We start from the raw sequence: 16,386 nt of genomic DNA, 5'->3' as shown, positions 1-16,386 counted from the left end.
TGATAAGATCCCCTCTCTCAGTCTTCTCTTCTCCAGATTAAACAGACCCAGCTCCCTCAGCCTCTCCTCATAAGAGAGATGCTCCAGTCCTCTAAATTTCAATTAATTTTCAAGTATTACAATTTCATTGTAACAAAGTTTTTGCATCTCAGAGCTTGCAGTCATCAACCTTCATCTGGCACTCACAAGCCTCTTGGAGTACATACTCCCTTTCTGCTTTTACAAATGACTCCCCATTCCCACAGAGTTGACACGAGGATATATGAACAACTTATTTCTGCCAGTTATGTATACACCTACCCATATACCAAATGCATTTTTGGACTGTATGATTTTCCTGTGTATTTCAGTGTCAGTGCAGCACATTGCTAACAGAGTCAAAATGGGTCATTTTCCCTAGCAGTAACAATCAGTGAGGTGCGTTCATTGATGTTTGAAAACAACATGTTACAGTTGTTGTAGGTCATGCTTTGTAATGCATTTTCACTCCAGATGGTTCTCTTTCCACTGTATGCCCATGGGTTACAAATACATGGAAAAACATAGCTGTAATTCTTTTTAGGCTAATGGTTCAGACTTTCAGAAATTCAGCTGGACCCATGGGAAAAGTATTTTTAATACCTTGCACAGAGAAAAATCTTTCAAACCTATTTATAACTATATTTTAATGGAAAGAAATAGCTTTTAAACTGACTTTAAAAGGGTACATTTAAAAATAGAGTGGAACTTTATTTCTGGTCTTTTCTTTTTCACTGAAATAATACATCTTACAATAATGACATCTGTCTTGGAGAGAAATACCTCTTTGTACCGAGACTAACACCAGATTGCTCAGTATCTGAAAAATTTCTGGACAGAGGAAACACATCTAACCACATTCTGCATGTCATTTATGCTTCTTATGTGATAACATTTTTACCAAAAGAGACAGGATGTGCACACATCAGAAATTGGCTTTAATTTGTCTGGAGATAGATATTTTTTTATTTTAAAAGTGTGATGGTTTCCCATTGATCTAATTTCCTAACAAGATATAATTAAAACATAAACGTGGAAATCAGAATAATCTTTGAAGCAATTGAAGAGCAAGGCAGCCTGAGAGTTGCAAAGTAGGAGTGTCAAATAAAACCTGAGGTTAGAGATCATTTGATCAGACAAGTTGGAAAAGAGACCAAGATAGTGCTTGCACTGTCCAAACTAAATAAAACCTAATGCCCAAAGCAACTCTGTATGTGTAAGGCACCAAGTTACATTTTTATGCAGTTTATTTTTGTTTGCATAGATGAAGAATTTCAAAGCAATTTAAAGAGTTAGATGATACACGTTCTGTTAAAATTAATACACAAGTCTTCAGGTGCAGGCTCCATTTTATAAGTTTCTTTCCAAAGGAATCCAGGGAAATGTATCAAGGATTCTATGAAGAGTGGAGTCGTATAATGAAAGTAGGAATCCAAGCCAAAGCAGGGCTGGTGAAAGAACTGTTCCACCTTTTTTAGAAAACAGAACAGACTCAAGCTTTAACAAGGAACTTTCCATCACAAATTTTTGCAGATGGACATTTTTTATAAAACAGGCACTCAAATTAATTTGAAACTTTTATCTTTCTGATTTTTGAATCTACAAATTGGACCTTGGCTAAGTTCTATCTACTGATAAACTAATAGGCTTGGTGAGTTATAGCTCAGTAATTAGCTTTCACTATGGAAAATACTTGCTAAAGACTACATTCCTAACTGGAATAAATGCATTAAAAGATTGCTTGTATAGCTGGTAGTTCTTGGGCAATTATAGAAAAGGTATAATGTCTAAAACATCCAGCCCCACCTAAGTCAAGATTCCATGCCATTTTAACCCTTCCGATGAACTGCTTTAAGCTTATTTTAATATTAATCTTTATATTGTCAGTAAGTAGTGAAGCACCTCGTCAATCCCTCTATATACACAGAGTCTTGTGGAAACAGAAGTAACAATTCAGCACAGTAAGAGGGTGCATGATTATAGAAAACATTTCTCTAATCTTACTTCAGCTCTCTTCAGCATCTCCCACTTATTAAGTATCTTCATGGCAAAAACCTTATCTGCATTCTTCAGTTTTACTACTGCAACCTGGAAAAGAAAAATTAAAGTAAGTTAAAACATGAAAATGCATATTGTTTTAATTTTTATGAAACCTTGCAGTTTGGGGATTTTTTTCTTCAGTGTTCTGGACACTTAGTTTTACTATCCACACAATACCATACCATCACCATCAAGAAAGAGTAATATCACAAAAGTACAGGATATTTATTCTGTGGAAGTTCCAAGTCTATTTTAAGCTTTCATTATGTATCACACTTTCATTACGTATCACTTTTTCTAGGTGACTGTAGATGAACAATGGTATTTCTCACCATCACACTATCATGAAGCTATCACTGGCTGTATGCTTTATGTTCCTGGACTTAACCTTGTAGTCCTACACAATAATTTAAATCACAGAACCGCCAAGACAAGACAACAGTGTAGTAATTTCTAAAACAAAATAAACAATATTTAGGTTTTAGACACGAATTAGACTGTAGGTTTGGCATAAAACAACTTCCACTCTCATTTCAAATAATGCACTAGACTTTCTTCAAAGATACAGCAGAGCATTAATTCACGTTCTTCCACCTGAAGTTCAATAAGCTCTTTACCATGTCTGTTGTTGGTGGCAGGGAAACAGTGAAATCCACATTTTCTAGAGAAGTAAAACTTAGAAAACACAGGCCCCCCTCCCTCACTTCTGAAACATTAGATACCATAGGCCTATGTAAAAATATATTAACAAAGCCAACTGACACAGTCCTTTTCTGAGAATATTATAGTTTTGTTTTAGCTGTAATAAAAGCTAACATGGAATATTTTTAGGAAAGAGGGAGGGAAGAAGTTGACACAAACATGTTTTCACAGTTCAGGCTTCTCTGGGTATCAAAAGCTAAGTGTCTTACCCAAAATGGCCATGAATCTCCAACAGACTCAGAGCTGCTGATCAGAACCAGACCAGACCACTACACTACCATCACAATTATGGAAAAGTTCAACAATCAATACATTTTAACAACCATTCTCCAACTATCCCATTCTGCGTCTTCCCTTTCAAATAAATCTTAAGGCTTAAGGAGATAAAAGTTTATTTCTGTGTGCATCTGGTTACAAACCAACATGCTGTCACACAGATTATCATCATCTTCATCCTGCAGGCCAGTGACAAAAAAATAACTAGGGTTGAATCCTCCATTCCTTCCACCTCTTTCATAATCAGTAAACCAGCTATGTGTGAAGACAGTGATAACAGAAAAGGAAATACAGGATCAGACAGTTTGAAGGAAGTGTCATGCAAACCTCTTTCAACCATCTTCACACATGTCATCAGCTGTAGCAGCTTCAGGAACATTGGAAAAGGGCAGGCTGAAGGACTGCAATACTCAGATGTCTAAAGCGTATCTGAAAGTGTACCTCTTGCTTAGCTATAGATTCATAGATGAAGCAGCTGTCACTTCCCATATGTGCAGCAACGCAGTATCAGCCCTGCTCTTGACACTGCTGCTTTCTGAGGTCGCAAGGGTGGGAGTGGGAGGGAGATAAAAAAAAAGCACAAGAAGACAGAAAGGTACTACACTTACTTGTTTAAACTAGTTTATGAACTGAAATTTTTACAGGTTACTTCATGCATAAAAATTGAGGTTCAAGTCAAGACCTGGAATCTCTCAAAGTACTTTCAGATTTGAAACACAAAATGGATTGTTACTTTAGACTATAAGCTAATTTTAATTCATAAAGAATGTCTACTCTCCTGTGCATAGTACCCCAAGACAGAGCACCACAATTTTCTTCAGGAGGGAAAGATGAATCCTCTGCAGTGATACATAACCCACAATGGGGATTGAATCTTGAGTCTCCTTTTATTTTACTAGCTAAAATCAGCTTGAAACTCTGATAAGCCATATCTGTGTCGATTTCTAATGAGATATGGCAGGAGGAGAAAAAGCCTTAACATTGAAACTAGTCAGTGTTCATACCTTAGCAGGGACCCCCTATGCATACTGCAGTCCCTGGTATGAAGCTACAATGTAATCCTGCCCTAAGGCCCTTCAGGGGTTTTGCGACTGTTGTAAGGAAAAATTAAAAGGTTGGTGCTAGAGCTGACTAGACTGCTGCTGCCCAGTGTGAAAAATAAGCTTTTCCCCACCATTAACCGTTGTAGTGCAGGCAGCCAGAGGCATAAGATAATACACGTATTTCAAGTCCAACTTCAGGATTTCATTTCTTGCCTGTAGCATGCTCAGTGAAAGGCTGTGTTATTCTGCAAAGACTTGGTTATTGAAGACATACGCTAATTGAACAGCTGCCTGAATTTGTAGTCTCCTACACAGCCTTCACTTGGACACCACCAAGAGAGCTACAGCACTGCCTTTGGTTAACAGCTGGAGCATAGGCCTTCAACGACAAGATCAAGGGCTTGGTACCTTCTGTGAATGTGTAGTAGTACTGAAGAGTGACTAGAGAACAAAAATAGACTCCTGTTTACCAGCTGTATTTACAATCAGTCAGAAGCAGTCTTTTGGTCTGTGAAAGCCATTAATGTTATTCCATATCAATAACCACACACACACAAAAAGATCACAAACATCATAATTCTTCTGCAACCACAGCATCTTTTTGAGGGTGTCTCAGTGCTTTATGAAAGTAAATTCTGAAATGCTTATTTTGGGACTGTGAAAGAAAAACCTGACACTCCAGCAATGAGCAGTCTGATGAAGTTTCTAATTGTAACAAAACATTCTGAAACATGATTACAGACCCAGGTAGTGTTTACATACACACACGGTGGTACATACTATGTACACAAAGGCCCAAACACACAGAGAGTGCTGTTTTTCTCCCTTCCCCAATGACACTGTAGAGACAGAAGAAAGGGTAATAATTCCTGTCTAGTTATCCTGAAGTGTCTTGCTACTGGAATTTTCTAAAATGGGACTTTTAAAGGTTGGTGTTTTTTTAAATTTATATTTTCCTGTGAGCAGCCCAACAAAAAATGTTTGGTATGTGCTGATGTAAACATCTCAGTTTAGTCAGATAATTTTTTTTTCCCATTCTTCCAACAGTTTTCCGTATTTCCCACAAACAGCAGTACAGTCTGGCATGCTATCAGACACCTTCTACCCCAAACTTGGCTAGTTGTCTCTATGGTACAAGTCTGCACATTTCCTTTGCTTAAAAAGCAACAGCCTTATACAGAAAAAAAAGCTAAACTAGAAGCTATTGAAATTGAAATGAAAAAAAAAAAAAGAAAAAAAAAGGGGGGGGGTGGGGAGAGAAAAAAATAAGACTCTGCATTGGCAGCTCTCCAGTAACAGGAAGAGGGAATGTTACTGTTCATAACTGGATGACAAAATTTAGGAGTAACTAACTAGTTCTCAGAGCTACAAATTTCATCGTTTTCGAAATATCAACAATATAACTACATAATATTTGCTTGCATAAGCAAGTACTGAACTTTTTTTTAAAGCAATAATAGCATGATCTGAAAATTTCGGTATTAGCTCGAACCTTCAATAAGCCACACTTTTATACTGCGGAGAGACACCACTAAGAGCTGTTGCCCAGCTGCTTCACCTTTCTCAAGTAAACTCCCAAGTTTAAAGTCTTCTTGTTTAGAGTTGTTTGTTAAGTTTTTCAAACCATGCTGCCCGAAGCCAGCACAATGAAACACTTGATGCCCACATTATTAATTTCACCAGGATAATCCTCCTCCTCCAAGCAAAACATCTGTGTTTTCTAAAGACAGTGCTCTCTTACACAAAATTTTAACTAAGTAAATATATCCACGCAGAGGGAAGGAGCATGTCATTAATTTGACAAAAAGGAAGCATTCTCAGACTGGCAGCAAGCGGGGTAAGGGGAAAAAGAAAACTAGGAACAATGAACTCTTACAGTTATAAGCAATAACTAGTTTAAAATACTTTTTGTCTACATCAAACTTGTAAAAACAAAAAGGGAAATATTTCTTGACTATGCAAATCGAAGAAATTGAGTAGCGTAAAATCAAAATAAGAAGAAGTCTGAGACTGTGCCAAAGAAAACTGGCACTAACTTTGTAGTCTACAGAATTTCAGAATTATGTTGATTCAGGAGACAAAAATTACTCCTCCCAGTAACCTAGAGCAACCTCGGTCTCATTTATAGTTTGCTGGAAAGAAAATACATTCTTCCAGATTTCTTAATCTGTCTCAGTAAACTACTGTAGTCTACTGAATCACACAAGTATTTTGCAATTTAGTATTAATATAGTTTTTGGTGGCTTAAGTAGCAGTAAAATTTGGTGGTCCTTTTTTCAACCTTGCTTGGATATTTACCGTTTATTTCAAAGGAAAATTAGGAATTTCATACAGGACTTGCTTTCTTAGACAAATGTCTGTGTAAGACTTGAAACTTGGCTTCTCTAAGCTAGTAAGAAAATTTAACATGTATCCTTGCAAATATTTAGTAAGTCCTACTGTAGGAACATACAAAACCAAACATCTTCACGGAGAGAACTTCAGTTTTCCCCTTACTGAAGATTTTGACAATTAAGTTGAGTCATGCTATCTTTCTCAGGCAAGGAATTAGAAAGATACACCGTTCCTAAAAGAGGAGAACGAACCAATTACATAGACTGTCCCCAGAAGAGGATGGTGAAAGTTACGCTCTTGCTATTCATGGGATGATTCACCACAAAGAAGCTTCCTGAGAAAGAACTACATTTTTTTTGTGGTTTAGCTGCTGTGGAGGTTGATGCTGATTTAGCAGACAAAAATGACTTCTCTTAAAAACACAATATAAGGCAGGTTTGACATATGATTCTTCTGACAAGAAAGCACCCACATCAGTGATTTTTCTTACATCTTATACAATCTGTATATGAACTCAGCTGCAACTGCTATGGCAGCACTGAGAAAAGCTGACATTTTAAGCAGAAGCGTTTACACTGAAACAGAGAATGCAACATTTTCTTTGTGGCAGAGGTTCAGACCAAAGATAAATTATCCATGAGTAACTTAATCCTTCAGTCTCCTCTATAAAGAAGCATTACTCCAGATGCAGCAAAACCAACCAGAAGTGATAAAGTAGCTAAATAAATCCTACTCTTTTATTGTTATTGTTACAGTTGCCCAATGATGATATTTGCATGTAGGCATCAGAGTGACATATACTACAGTAAAAATTCCTTTTTCTTACATACTACCTATAGAAGTCTATTCTTCCATAACCACAGACTAATAAAGACTAATTTTCACACGATGCAAACATGTAAGTGAACCTGAAATCAACTCTTCTCTGACACATGCCATAGAGCCTCCAGAGATGCTCTCGTATCAAAGAGAGCTGGAAAAAAACCACTTCCAGTTTCAAAAGCAATGAAGACATTGCTCAGAACATCTTTTTCTTATACTTTGGCTTTCAATTTGCACATATTTTCAGGCAGTATGGAGTCTCTTCTGCAGAAGTGTTACATACTATCCCCATCTGTAGTACGTTTGGCTATCAAAAATTCAAGGCACTGTTATACATTAGGTTGTGCTTTGTACATGCACAGCGTCCTGCATGAAGAACAAAGCACATGCACCTAATATAATTAAGAAGGCGCAGAAAGCTAACATCATTTTATTCAGGTTTCCTCAACCTATACATATAATCTGACATGCCCAGTGTAAAACCTGGTGATCAACAGCCTTGTTTGACGACTTCAAATAAGAGACGGCTTAATCAGAAGCAGTAAAACAATTGCATAGTTCACTAGCAGTACGTGACAACTGAAAAAGAAATTAACATCTGCTAAACTCTTTGAAAGAAATACAGGAAAAATATTCAAACATTCATTAAAAATATGAAACAAAGTGACAGGAATAGAGACATTTCTCTGTGTTCTTCAAATGTCAATATCAATACTTGGCTACTTAAGTTGCCGAAAACTACTTTCAGGCTATTTAGTTATTAGGATGATTAGAAATTACTAGATCTTTATATCATCAGTAACTCACTGGCCTCCACCTGCTGACTGGAAAGAATTACAGTTAAGTGAATGATTTATCATCAGACAGTTGAAACATGGTCTTTTAATCCATGTGAACTTGCCTTCTCTCAAAATGTACAAGACTTAAAAAGAGCTGTTAAAGAACGTATAAATCAAAATCTCCTTGCATCAAACAGTAGGTGGATCTACAATATCCATTATGCCCAAATTATGTAAAAACCCATACATCAGTATATTGCTATTAACTGTCTCTCCCCAGTGCTGCAGATTTGCAAGAGTATTATTCAAACCCTTCCTTCCACCTCCTTCACACACATACCTCCCCAAAGGCTCCTCGACCAATCACCTTCAGGATTTCAAAATCTTCTTTATGTAGTCGCATCTGTTTCACTTTAGACGTAAAAGGTTTGGCTGAAACAAAGGAAAATATATTTTTTTTAAAAAAAACCCACACCAAAACCAAAAAAACAAACAACAAGGTAACACTAACACAAAATAGATGTAATCAGAGCCCTGAAAACAAAGGACTGTTTTGCTTATATACCTATATTCCCTAATGTAATATAATGAAGTTTAAATCTAGAAATAATAACCAGTAAGAACTAAGCCAAAACCACAGTGAGAAAAAGTTTATGAAGTAAGCTTGCTCTTGCTTTTTTTTTTATTCAAAGAAAAAAAGAAAGAAAGAAAAAGTGACAGGCTGACCATATTTTTCTAGTCTTTTGAGTTCATAGACATTCACTGCATCTGTACTATACGTTGTTAGCTCTGGTTGCAAAAGCAAAGTATAATATAATGAGGAGCTCACTTTGGACAATATTAATTTTTCTGCCAAACAGCAAAACAATGTTGTATTCAATGAAAAATTAAAATGGTGATGAATGGTAACTGGAAGGGCAATACTAGCCTAGACAAGGATGTATCACGCAATATTTTTGGAGACCACTTCTTCAAAATAGGGGACACTTAATAGCCAATTCTTGGCTTCTGGAAGTGAGAACAGTTGTACTCAAGACATTATCAACACATTCAGTGAAAAAACCTCACATATATAAAGTTAAGCGTCATTTCCCTCTTCTTTTTTCCCCTCTTTTATAGTATCTTTGAAAGTAGTAAGCAAAATACGGTATTGTATTCCAGCCAGGTAACCCCAGTGTTCTTTGCAATGAAACAGGAGGACTGTTCCCCCCTTTCAGCCCCATTTAGCACTACAACTAACCAGTCCTGGTTCATCAATACATGCTCTCTGCATGCATGCAAAACATCCAAGTTACTGATAACTCTACCTCAAAAACCATACAACACAACTTTTGGTAAAAAAGAAAAAAAACTCAAACTTTAAATAATTAAGCAGGAAAGAGAGTTATTTTTAAAAATAACTGTTTTAAAATCGTGTTTAATACTTCACACAAATGAAATCTATTACTAAAACAGAAACTTCAGTAAATATTGTTCATAAAAGTTGCCCATAAAAGAAGGTTGTATAACCCAGTGTGCACAGGACTGGAATGGGTCTCAGAAAACGTGAAGTTCAATTTCTGGCTCAAAGGCAGTCTTTCTCAATGATCCTAAACAACCAACTTCAGAGACTTCACCCGAAGTTTCACATCTATAAAACAGGGACAGTATTTTTGTAACAGAGAAGGCACTGACCAGCACATACTTGGATCAAGAAAGAAAAAAAAACACATTGTAAGGTAGCCATTTTACCTGGCCCACAAGAACCTTTCTAGCTTATGATTTCATGGTACAGGGACCCATTTATGTCCCTTTCTATCTATACAGAGGCTGATGGAATTAGTACAGCTTTATTTTCAGTGAAGAGTTGTAACAGGCATCACATTGCAGAACAATTTATTCAGAATAATGTTCCTAAACAGAAATGGGAAATGGTTTTCAAAAGCTTCAAAAGCTCCAAAAGCAAATGACCCTACATAACAATCAAATTATATCTAGACACATGTAAGAAACCCGATTTGGGTTCTCCTGGAATTCAGTATTTTGTCTTTCTAATGTTATGAACTAATCCTGCTAAAAAAAAAAAACAAACCCTAATACTGATACAGATAACCCATCATTCAATTTTGATATTAACACACACCCCTTCAAGGCACTACAAAATCCCTGTCCAAAAGCCTACTGCCTCCTAGTAAGCAAAGCAATTTTATAAACTGAGTCAAGACACAAGCTACCTGTATTTCTAACACCTAAAAAAAACCCACAAAATTTCTTTATCCTAGTCCTTAAATTAGCGTTGTAAATCACATCTGAAAAACAACAATGCAAAAATGCAGGGTGTTATGTTTCTCCTGTTAAGCAACACAGCACACCTCCGCTCACATTAGTGGTACAATGGATGAAATCCTTTAAAAAAATCTCAGAGGTTCCAAAGTCTGAACTTCGTTATTCCTTAGATACCAGGAATCAATTCTCTACCAGGAGTTACATTTGCTATAACCACAGCAACGTCAGCTTATAGTTAAGAAAACTAGGGTTCAGGTCCAAATAGAAAAGACGAAGACACAGAACCCTGAGGTTTTCACTTTTGTGATATTTTTACTTTAAATTTATAATAATTTTATTCAAAATATTTAATTATACAATTAAAACACAGGTTTAATACTACACTTAAAATACTTTCAAAATGTAATTTAAACAGAAGTATATTACTCAAGTTCACAAAGATTCCCCAAACTTTCAATTAATCTTTTATACCTTAAAAGAAAGGTCTTGCAATAGAAAAAATGAGCGACAACAAAATGTACTGCCTTACTGGGACAGCTTCAGCTGTACTGCACCAGGTGATTTAATGCAAATATTAATACTACTGATGATTACTACTGAACAAATTAAAACAAGTCATTAAAGCCTTTTAACTTGAAAAGCAACTGATTGAAAACAAACGTGTAGTTCTCAACGTCAACTTTTTTTGACCGTTATAGGCCTGGCTCCAGTACAAGGCAAAATACTTGTTAACAAGCAACAGCATAGCTGTTTAAACCACAAAACTCTTCCTCGCTTTATATTGTAAGGAAAGGCCCGTCATTCTTTAATTATTACATTTTGGAATCTTCCAGTGTTCCCATAGGGACATTGGAAAAATAAACCTCATTATAACTACTTCAGTAAAATACAGCCGACAAAAATAGGTTTGGATTAGGTTTAATGATTTGTAGTATCAGTGTTAGTGGAAGATTCTGTAAACCCATCTCTTTAAATTTTTTATCATCTCTAGCAACAGACATGTCAATGTATAGCCAAGCAGTTTTAAGAAGAAAGATACAGTCCAAGAAAAGAAAAGAAAGAAAAAGAAAAAAAAAATTGCCCTAGGAATGTGCTCCAAATAGCTTGTTCCAAAAAAGGTCAATTTGCTTTATCATCAATGTTGTTTGTCTGCTGTGCAAATGTCTGCTGTTCTTGTGGCAACAGCAATCTTAAGTACAGAAAACTTGGCCTGGCCAAGGGTCTTGGAAGGCATATCTTCAGACAGCCATTTCGTACATCCAGCTTTCCAGACTATGAGGTTAACAGGCAGACTTTTTGCAACCAGTTTGGCAGTGTCGTATGAGCTGTTACAAAGAGCAAACTGTAAGGTCAGGGAACAGTTTTCAAAATGCAACGTGCTCAAAGGGGTCCCTGCTATGCAGTTCTCTTAAAACATACAGGTACACAGCTCTCCCCTGTCTACACCCCCATCCCCCTAAACAGAATCATCACGAAGTTAACAGAAAACACCACCTCCTTTTTTCAGAAGGAGTGGCAGTTTCCTTCATCGTTGATACCACAGTGACATACTGTCTCTGAAGCTTTTTGAGAGCAAAAGGCGGTGTGGGCATTTCCTTCGGTACCTCATTCAACCTACAGAAATACACAGAGGGACAACTGATTTTTTCCACACATCACACGTGTGATACAGATTAGGGACAGCAGTTTGCTGTGCCAAATCAAATTCTTCCTCCTCCATACCAGAGGATAAGCGTGGGCAGCATGTCCCCTGGCTCCTCCTGGATTTTCAACTCAGCAGGAACCAAAGTTCATTATATAAAACTTTCAGACTTGCCAGTACAATCTCTATGGCCACAAGCTGACAAGTCATACATAGAGCCTATGGAGGAGGCTACTCTGAAAAACACTCTATGTCGCTATCAATTGCCATGGAGGAGACGGATAGATACTATTCAGTATATTCATTAATGACTTGGATGAGGGAATAGAGTGCACTGTCAGCAAGTTCGCTGATGACACCAAAATGGGAGGAGTGGCTGACGCGCCGGAAGGCTGCGCAGCCATTCAGAGAGACCTGGACAGGCTGGAGAGTTGGGCCGGGAGAAATTTAATGGAATATAACAAGGGCAAGTGTAGAGTCCTGCATCCGGGCAAGAACAACCCCATGTACCAATATAAGTTGGGGACAGAGCTGTTGGAGAGCAGCATAGGGGAAAGGGACCTGGGGGTCCTAGTGGACAGCAGGATGACCATGAGCCAGCAGTGTGCCCTTGTGGCCAAGAAGGCCAATGGCATCCTGGGGTGTATTAGAAGGGGTGTGGTTAGTAGGTCAAGAGAGGTTCTCCTCCCCCTCTACTCTGCCCTGGTGAGGCCGCATCTGGAATATTGTGTCCAGTTCTGGGCCTCTCAGTTCAAGAAGGACAGGGAACTGCTAGAGAGAGTCCAGCGCAGAGCCAAGAAGACGATTAAGGGGGTGGAACATCTCCCTTATGAGGAGAGGCTGAGGGAGCTGGGTCTCTTTAGCTTGGAGGAGAGGAGACTGAGGGGTGACCTCATTAATGTTTATAAATATGTAAAGGGCAAGTGTCATGAGGATGGAGCCAGGCTCTTCTCAGTGACATCCCTTGACAGGACAAGGGGCAATGGGTGCAAGCTGGAACACAGGAGGTTCCACTTAAATATGAGGAAAAACTTCTTTACAGTGAGGGTGACCAAACACTGGAACAGGCTGCCCAGAGAGGTTGTGGAGTCTCCTTCTCTGGAGACATTCAAAACCCGCCTGGACGCGTTCCTGCGTGACATGATCTAGGTAATCCTGCTCCGGCAGGGGGATTGGACTAGATGATCTTTCGAGGTCCCTTCCAATCCCTAACATTCTGTGATTCTGTGATAAGACTTTACCTATAAAAACTGTTCTACAAAAACACTGGCCACCCCACCTGGCCAATACTTCCGATCTCACTCTGCCTGGGAAAACTGCACCACCACCTTCTTGGCCAGATTCTTTGCACTTATTCAATCAATTACGTATGGCAAGAAAAAACAATTTCCCAATTGACACAGAGGTAACCAATGTACTGAAGTAGTAAGCTAAGCTGTTTTTTCAAACAAGGTGAACCTCTCATGACTGTTCCTTCACTTAAGTCTCTGTGGGTCTTTCCCCACATTTTATGGTGTAGCCTTTCATTCCATTTATGCTTATAATGCATTCAAACAACAAAAGTCAGCAAGAGGAGAATTCTACAAGTGTTTGAAATTTAGATATTTTTTTTCCAGTTGAAATTTGACTAGAACTTCACCTGAAGTAACATGTTAAGCACATAGAAAAACACAGTCAGCAGGACTCCAGCTGCCCAGCCAGGCATGCGGAGCAGTATACTTTCTACCCCCGGCCCTGGAAAGGGAGAACTTTATCACAATTACAACTGTGCAGCAGAAAAGAGGCAAAACAATGGGTTGTGGAGTAGCAACACTGAACTTCAACAGTCTGTTTATCATATTTATGGGGGGGAAGCATTTACTAGCATAACTACCAGAACATTTAATACCAAAGGGTTTCATTTTTAAACTCCTGAAGATAAAAGTCCATCTCCTGAAGAGCTGACACAAGGAGGACAGTGACATGGTTGATAACCCAATACAGTTTAGTACTGTGATTATACACATCATACCAAACAACATCAAAATAATAAAACAGCAGCACTGGATGCAAAGGTAGTCTCATGCTCCTGCCTTGCTCTCTCTCCCTCCAGCTCCCAGTTTCTGTCTGCAGAGCTTGGGCAGGGCTAGCCCTGAAATGCAGATTTTTCCAGGGCTAACTTGCTGGCTGGGTAGGAGGAGCTGGTAGTGAGCTCCTTCCCCTCCCTCACCTGCTAGTGCCCCTTTCCCTCCCCAGCAAAGCACTGCAGCAAACCAGAGCTGCTGTAGGCATGGGTTGAAATTAAACCCACGTGAGACGAAGATCTTGTTGACTGTTTAAAGAAAGTGCTGCACACTTGGAGCAGCAATTGAAAGTGGGTCCCCACGACTGATTTAAATAGAAAAAAAAAAGAAAAGAGGACAGTGTTTAGGAATTCCTCTTGGTGCCTCACTGGTGCCATAGTTGCTTTTTGGATAAATAGGCTAATACATCGATAACCTTGTTTTTAAAAGCATTCTGCAGTTTTGAAATTTCTGTTAAATTCCTGGAAGAAATTTAACAAGTGCTTTTGTTTTACAGGCTCAGTCCAAACCCAAAGCATTTTTCTTCCACTGGCTTCTATCAGCTGTGATTACGAAATGCGTAAATAGCATTTTTGAGTTAAGACAGACCATAACTGGAGGTTTCAAAAAACTCCAGAAAGGAGGTTTGAGAGAATACTCCTCCCAAAATAAACAGTATTTCTCAAAACAAAAGAGAAATAATTGACAATCAGCAAGGCAGAGCTCCTTAAAGCCTAACTTAATTGAGAGGAGACAGAAAAGAAATCTCTCCTGTCCTCCCACCTAAGATTGGCAAAACAGCACGAGAAAGCTTTGTTGCAGTTTCTGCCAACTCTCTGGAGGAAACCAGGGGCAAAACACTGTAGTCAACAGTGAAAGCCAGCTGAACCACAGTGCATTAGTTAAGGCAACATAAAAAAATATAAGCCACAAATATCCTTCTCAGTTTTAACAGTTAAGATTCAGTTTTCACTCCCTCAGAACATTTTTAACATGTTTTTCCTAACGAACAGTTAAGTGTCAACATCTGCAAATACAAGTTAAGAATCTGGCATTCTCCAAGAATGAGAAGCATGTCCACAAATTCCTGTACTATGGTATAGCAGACACAATATTCTGGATCCTATTCATCTTGAAAAAAAAAGTATTCTGTTCTCATCTAGGTCAAATGGAGACCATCCAGCCATCTTTGGCTACAGCTACCACAAAAGACTATTCAACAGGAACTTTAAAATCAGAAAGAGAAATAAAATCTCTTTCCCAAACATAGGAGAGGAGTTCTGTTTTTTCCCTCCCCAGACTCAGATGAAAAATAATCCCTGCACTCATGAAACATCCATTGCATATCTGGGCAACACTTCCATACCACATCAAGATATGGCCATTATTTTTTTGTATTACCATTCTTTCTCGTCACAAGAATGTTACTAAACCACCCTATGTTTAAATATTATTATACTAGCAGTAAAGTGAAATATTGAACTTTAATTCATCCTGCTGTGCATTGGAATTCTGATGCAATTACTGTAGCATGGTCAGTAAAATCTTTACTATAGGACTCCTGTTCCACCTAGTAAAGAGGGTGGAAATGCTCTGGGAGCAAATCAAGAGCAGACATCAAAAAAATGTTGTGATATTTAAAAAACCCAAAAGGCTAACAAAGGAGAAGGAGAAAGGTGGTCTTTTGCTTATAAAGCAGAATGCTGCTTAGACTCCATCCCTCATGCTGTCACAGAGCTGGAGACAAGTCAATTAAAATCACACTTCTGACAGTCAAGCTTAAACTTCGCATTCCTCAATATTTGACATGTAACTCAATATGCTGGCATGTGACTGCCAAAAAATGCTGGATGTTCAAGCTATAAATAAAATCAATCGGACCTGTGTTTAGAATTACTAAATGTTCTGAAAGATCAAAGAAAACCAAGCATCAAAAATGAATACTTTAAGTAAAATTCTGAGTCCCTCAATGCATTACTTTTTATTATGTAAAATACAGGTACCACCATCTAATCTGACTAGGCTCCTGAAAAATACTGTCTTACTGTTTGTGAAAGGTTATGTGTTGATGAATATCAGAGAAAGAAATCTAATATTATGCAATACACAAAGAGTGTGCAACCACACAGCAAATTTCAAGGGGAGAGAGGGGGAGGAAAAAAAAAAAAACAAAAAAACACACAAGGAAAAAGAATGACTGCACGTCAAGTAACAGCACTCTACTCCAAAGAACAGGTATTTTGTGACCACAACAGAAGCCTGTAATATGTACTCTCCCAAGCTAATTGTGGAGGCATCATTAATTCTGTCATTTCCTTTGTCCTGCATTTATGGTTTTGCATCCTTAATTAAAGAACTGTTCAATATATATTTTATTTGTAATTCAAATAATCCTCTCATTTAAAAAGTAAAAATCAATCCTC

General features: G+C 38.0%; 1 protein-coding gene across 12 annotated transcripts in view; it reads right to left on the bottom strand.

The window, feature by feature from the left end:
- CDC42BPA (CDC42 binding protein kinase alpha) overlaps positions 1–16,386 on the bottom strand; it is a 192,468-nt gene that overhangs the window by 118,836 nt on the left and 57,246 nt on the right. For all 12 annotated transcript variants that reach the window (XR_011049125.1, XR_011049123.1, XM_068411711.1 and 9 more), the window contains exons 3-4: positions 8,355–8,446; positions 2,023–2,106 (exon numbers count right to left, since the gene is read on the bottom strand). Coding sequence is in view for 10 of the 12 variants with exons in the window: in XM_068411711.1 (XP_068267812.1) it covers positions 2,023–2,106; positions 8,355–8,446 (176 nt within the window). In the remaining 2 variants the exon portion in view is untranslated. The remainder of the gene's footprint in view (positions 1–2,022; positions 2,107–8,354; positions 8,447–16,386) is intronic.

The sequence above is a fragment of the Nyctibius grandis genome, chromosome 1 (genome assembly GCF_013368605.1).
Source record: "Nyctibius grandis isolate bNycGra1 chromosome 1, bNycGra1.pri, whole genome shotgun sequence".
Taxonomy (NCBI): domain Eukaryota; kingdom Metazoa; phylum Chordata; class Aves; order Nyctibiiformes; family Nyctibiidae; genus Nyctibius; species Nyctibius grandis.
Note: the sequence above shows the minus strand (reverse complement) of the source record. Positions and strands in the feature narration are given on the sequence as shown.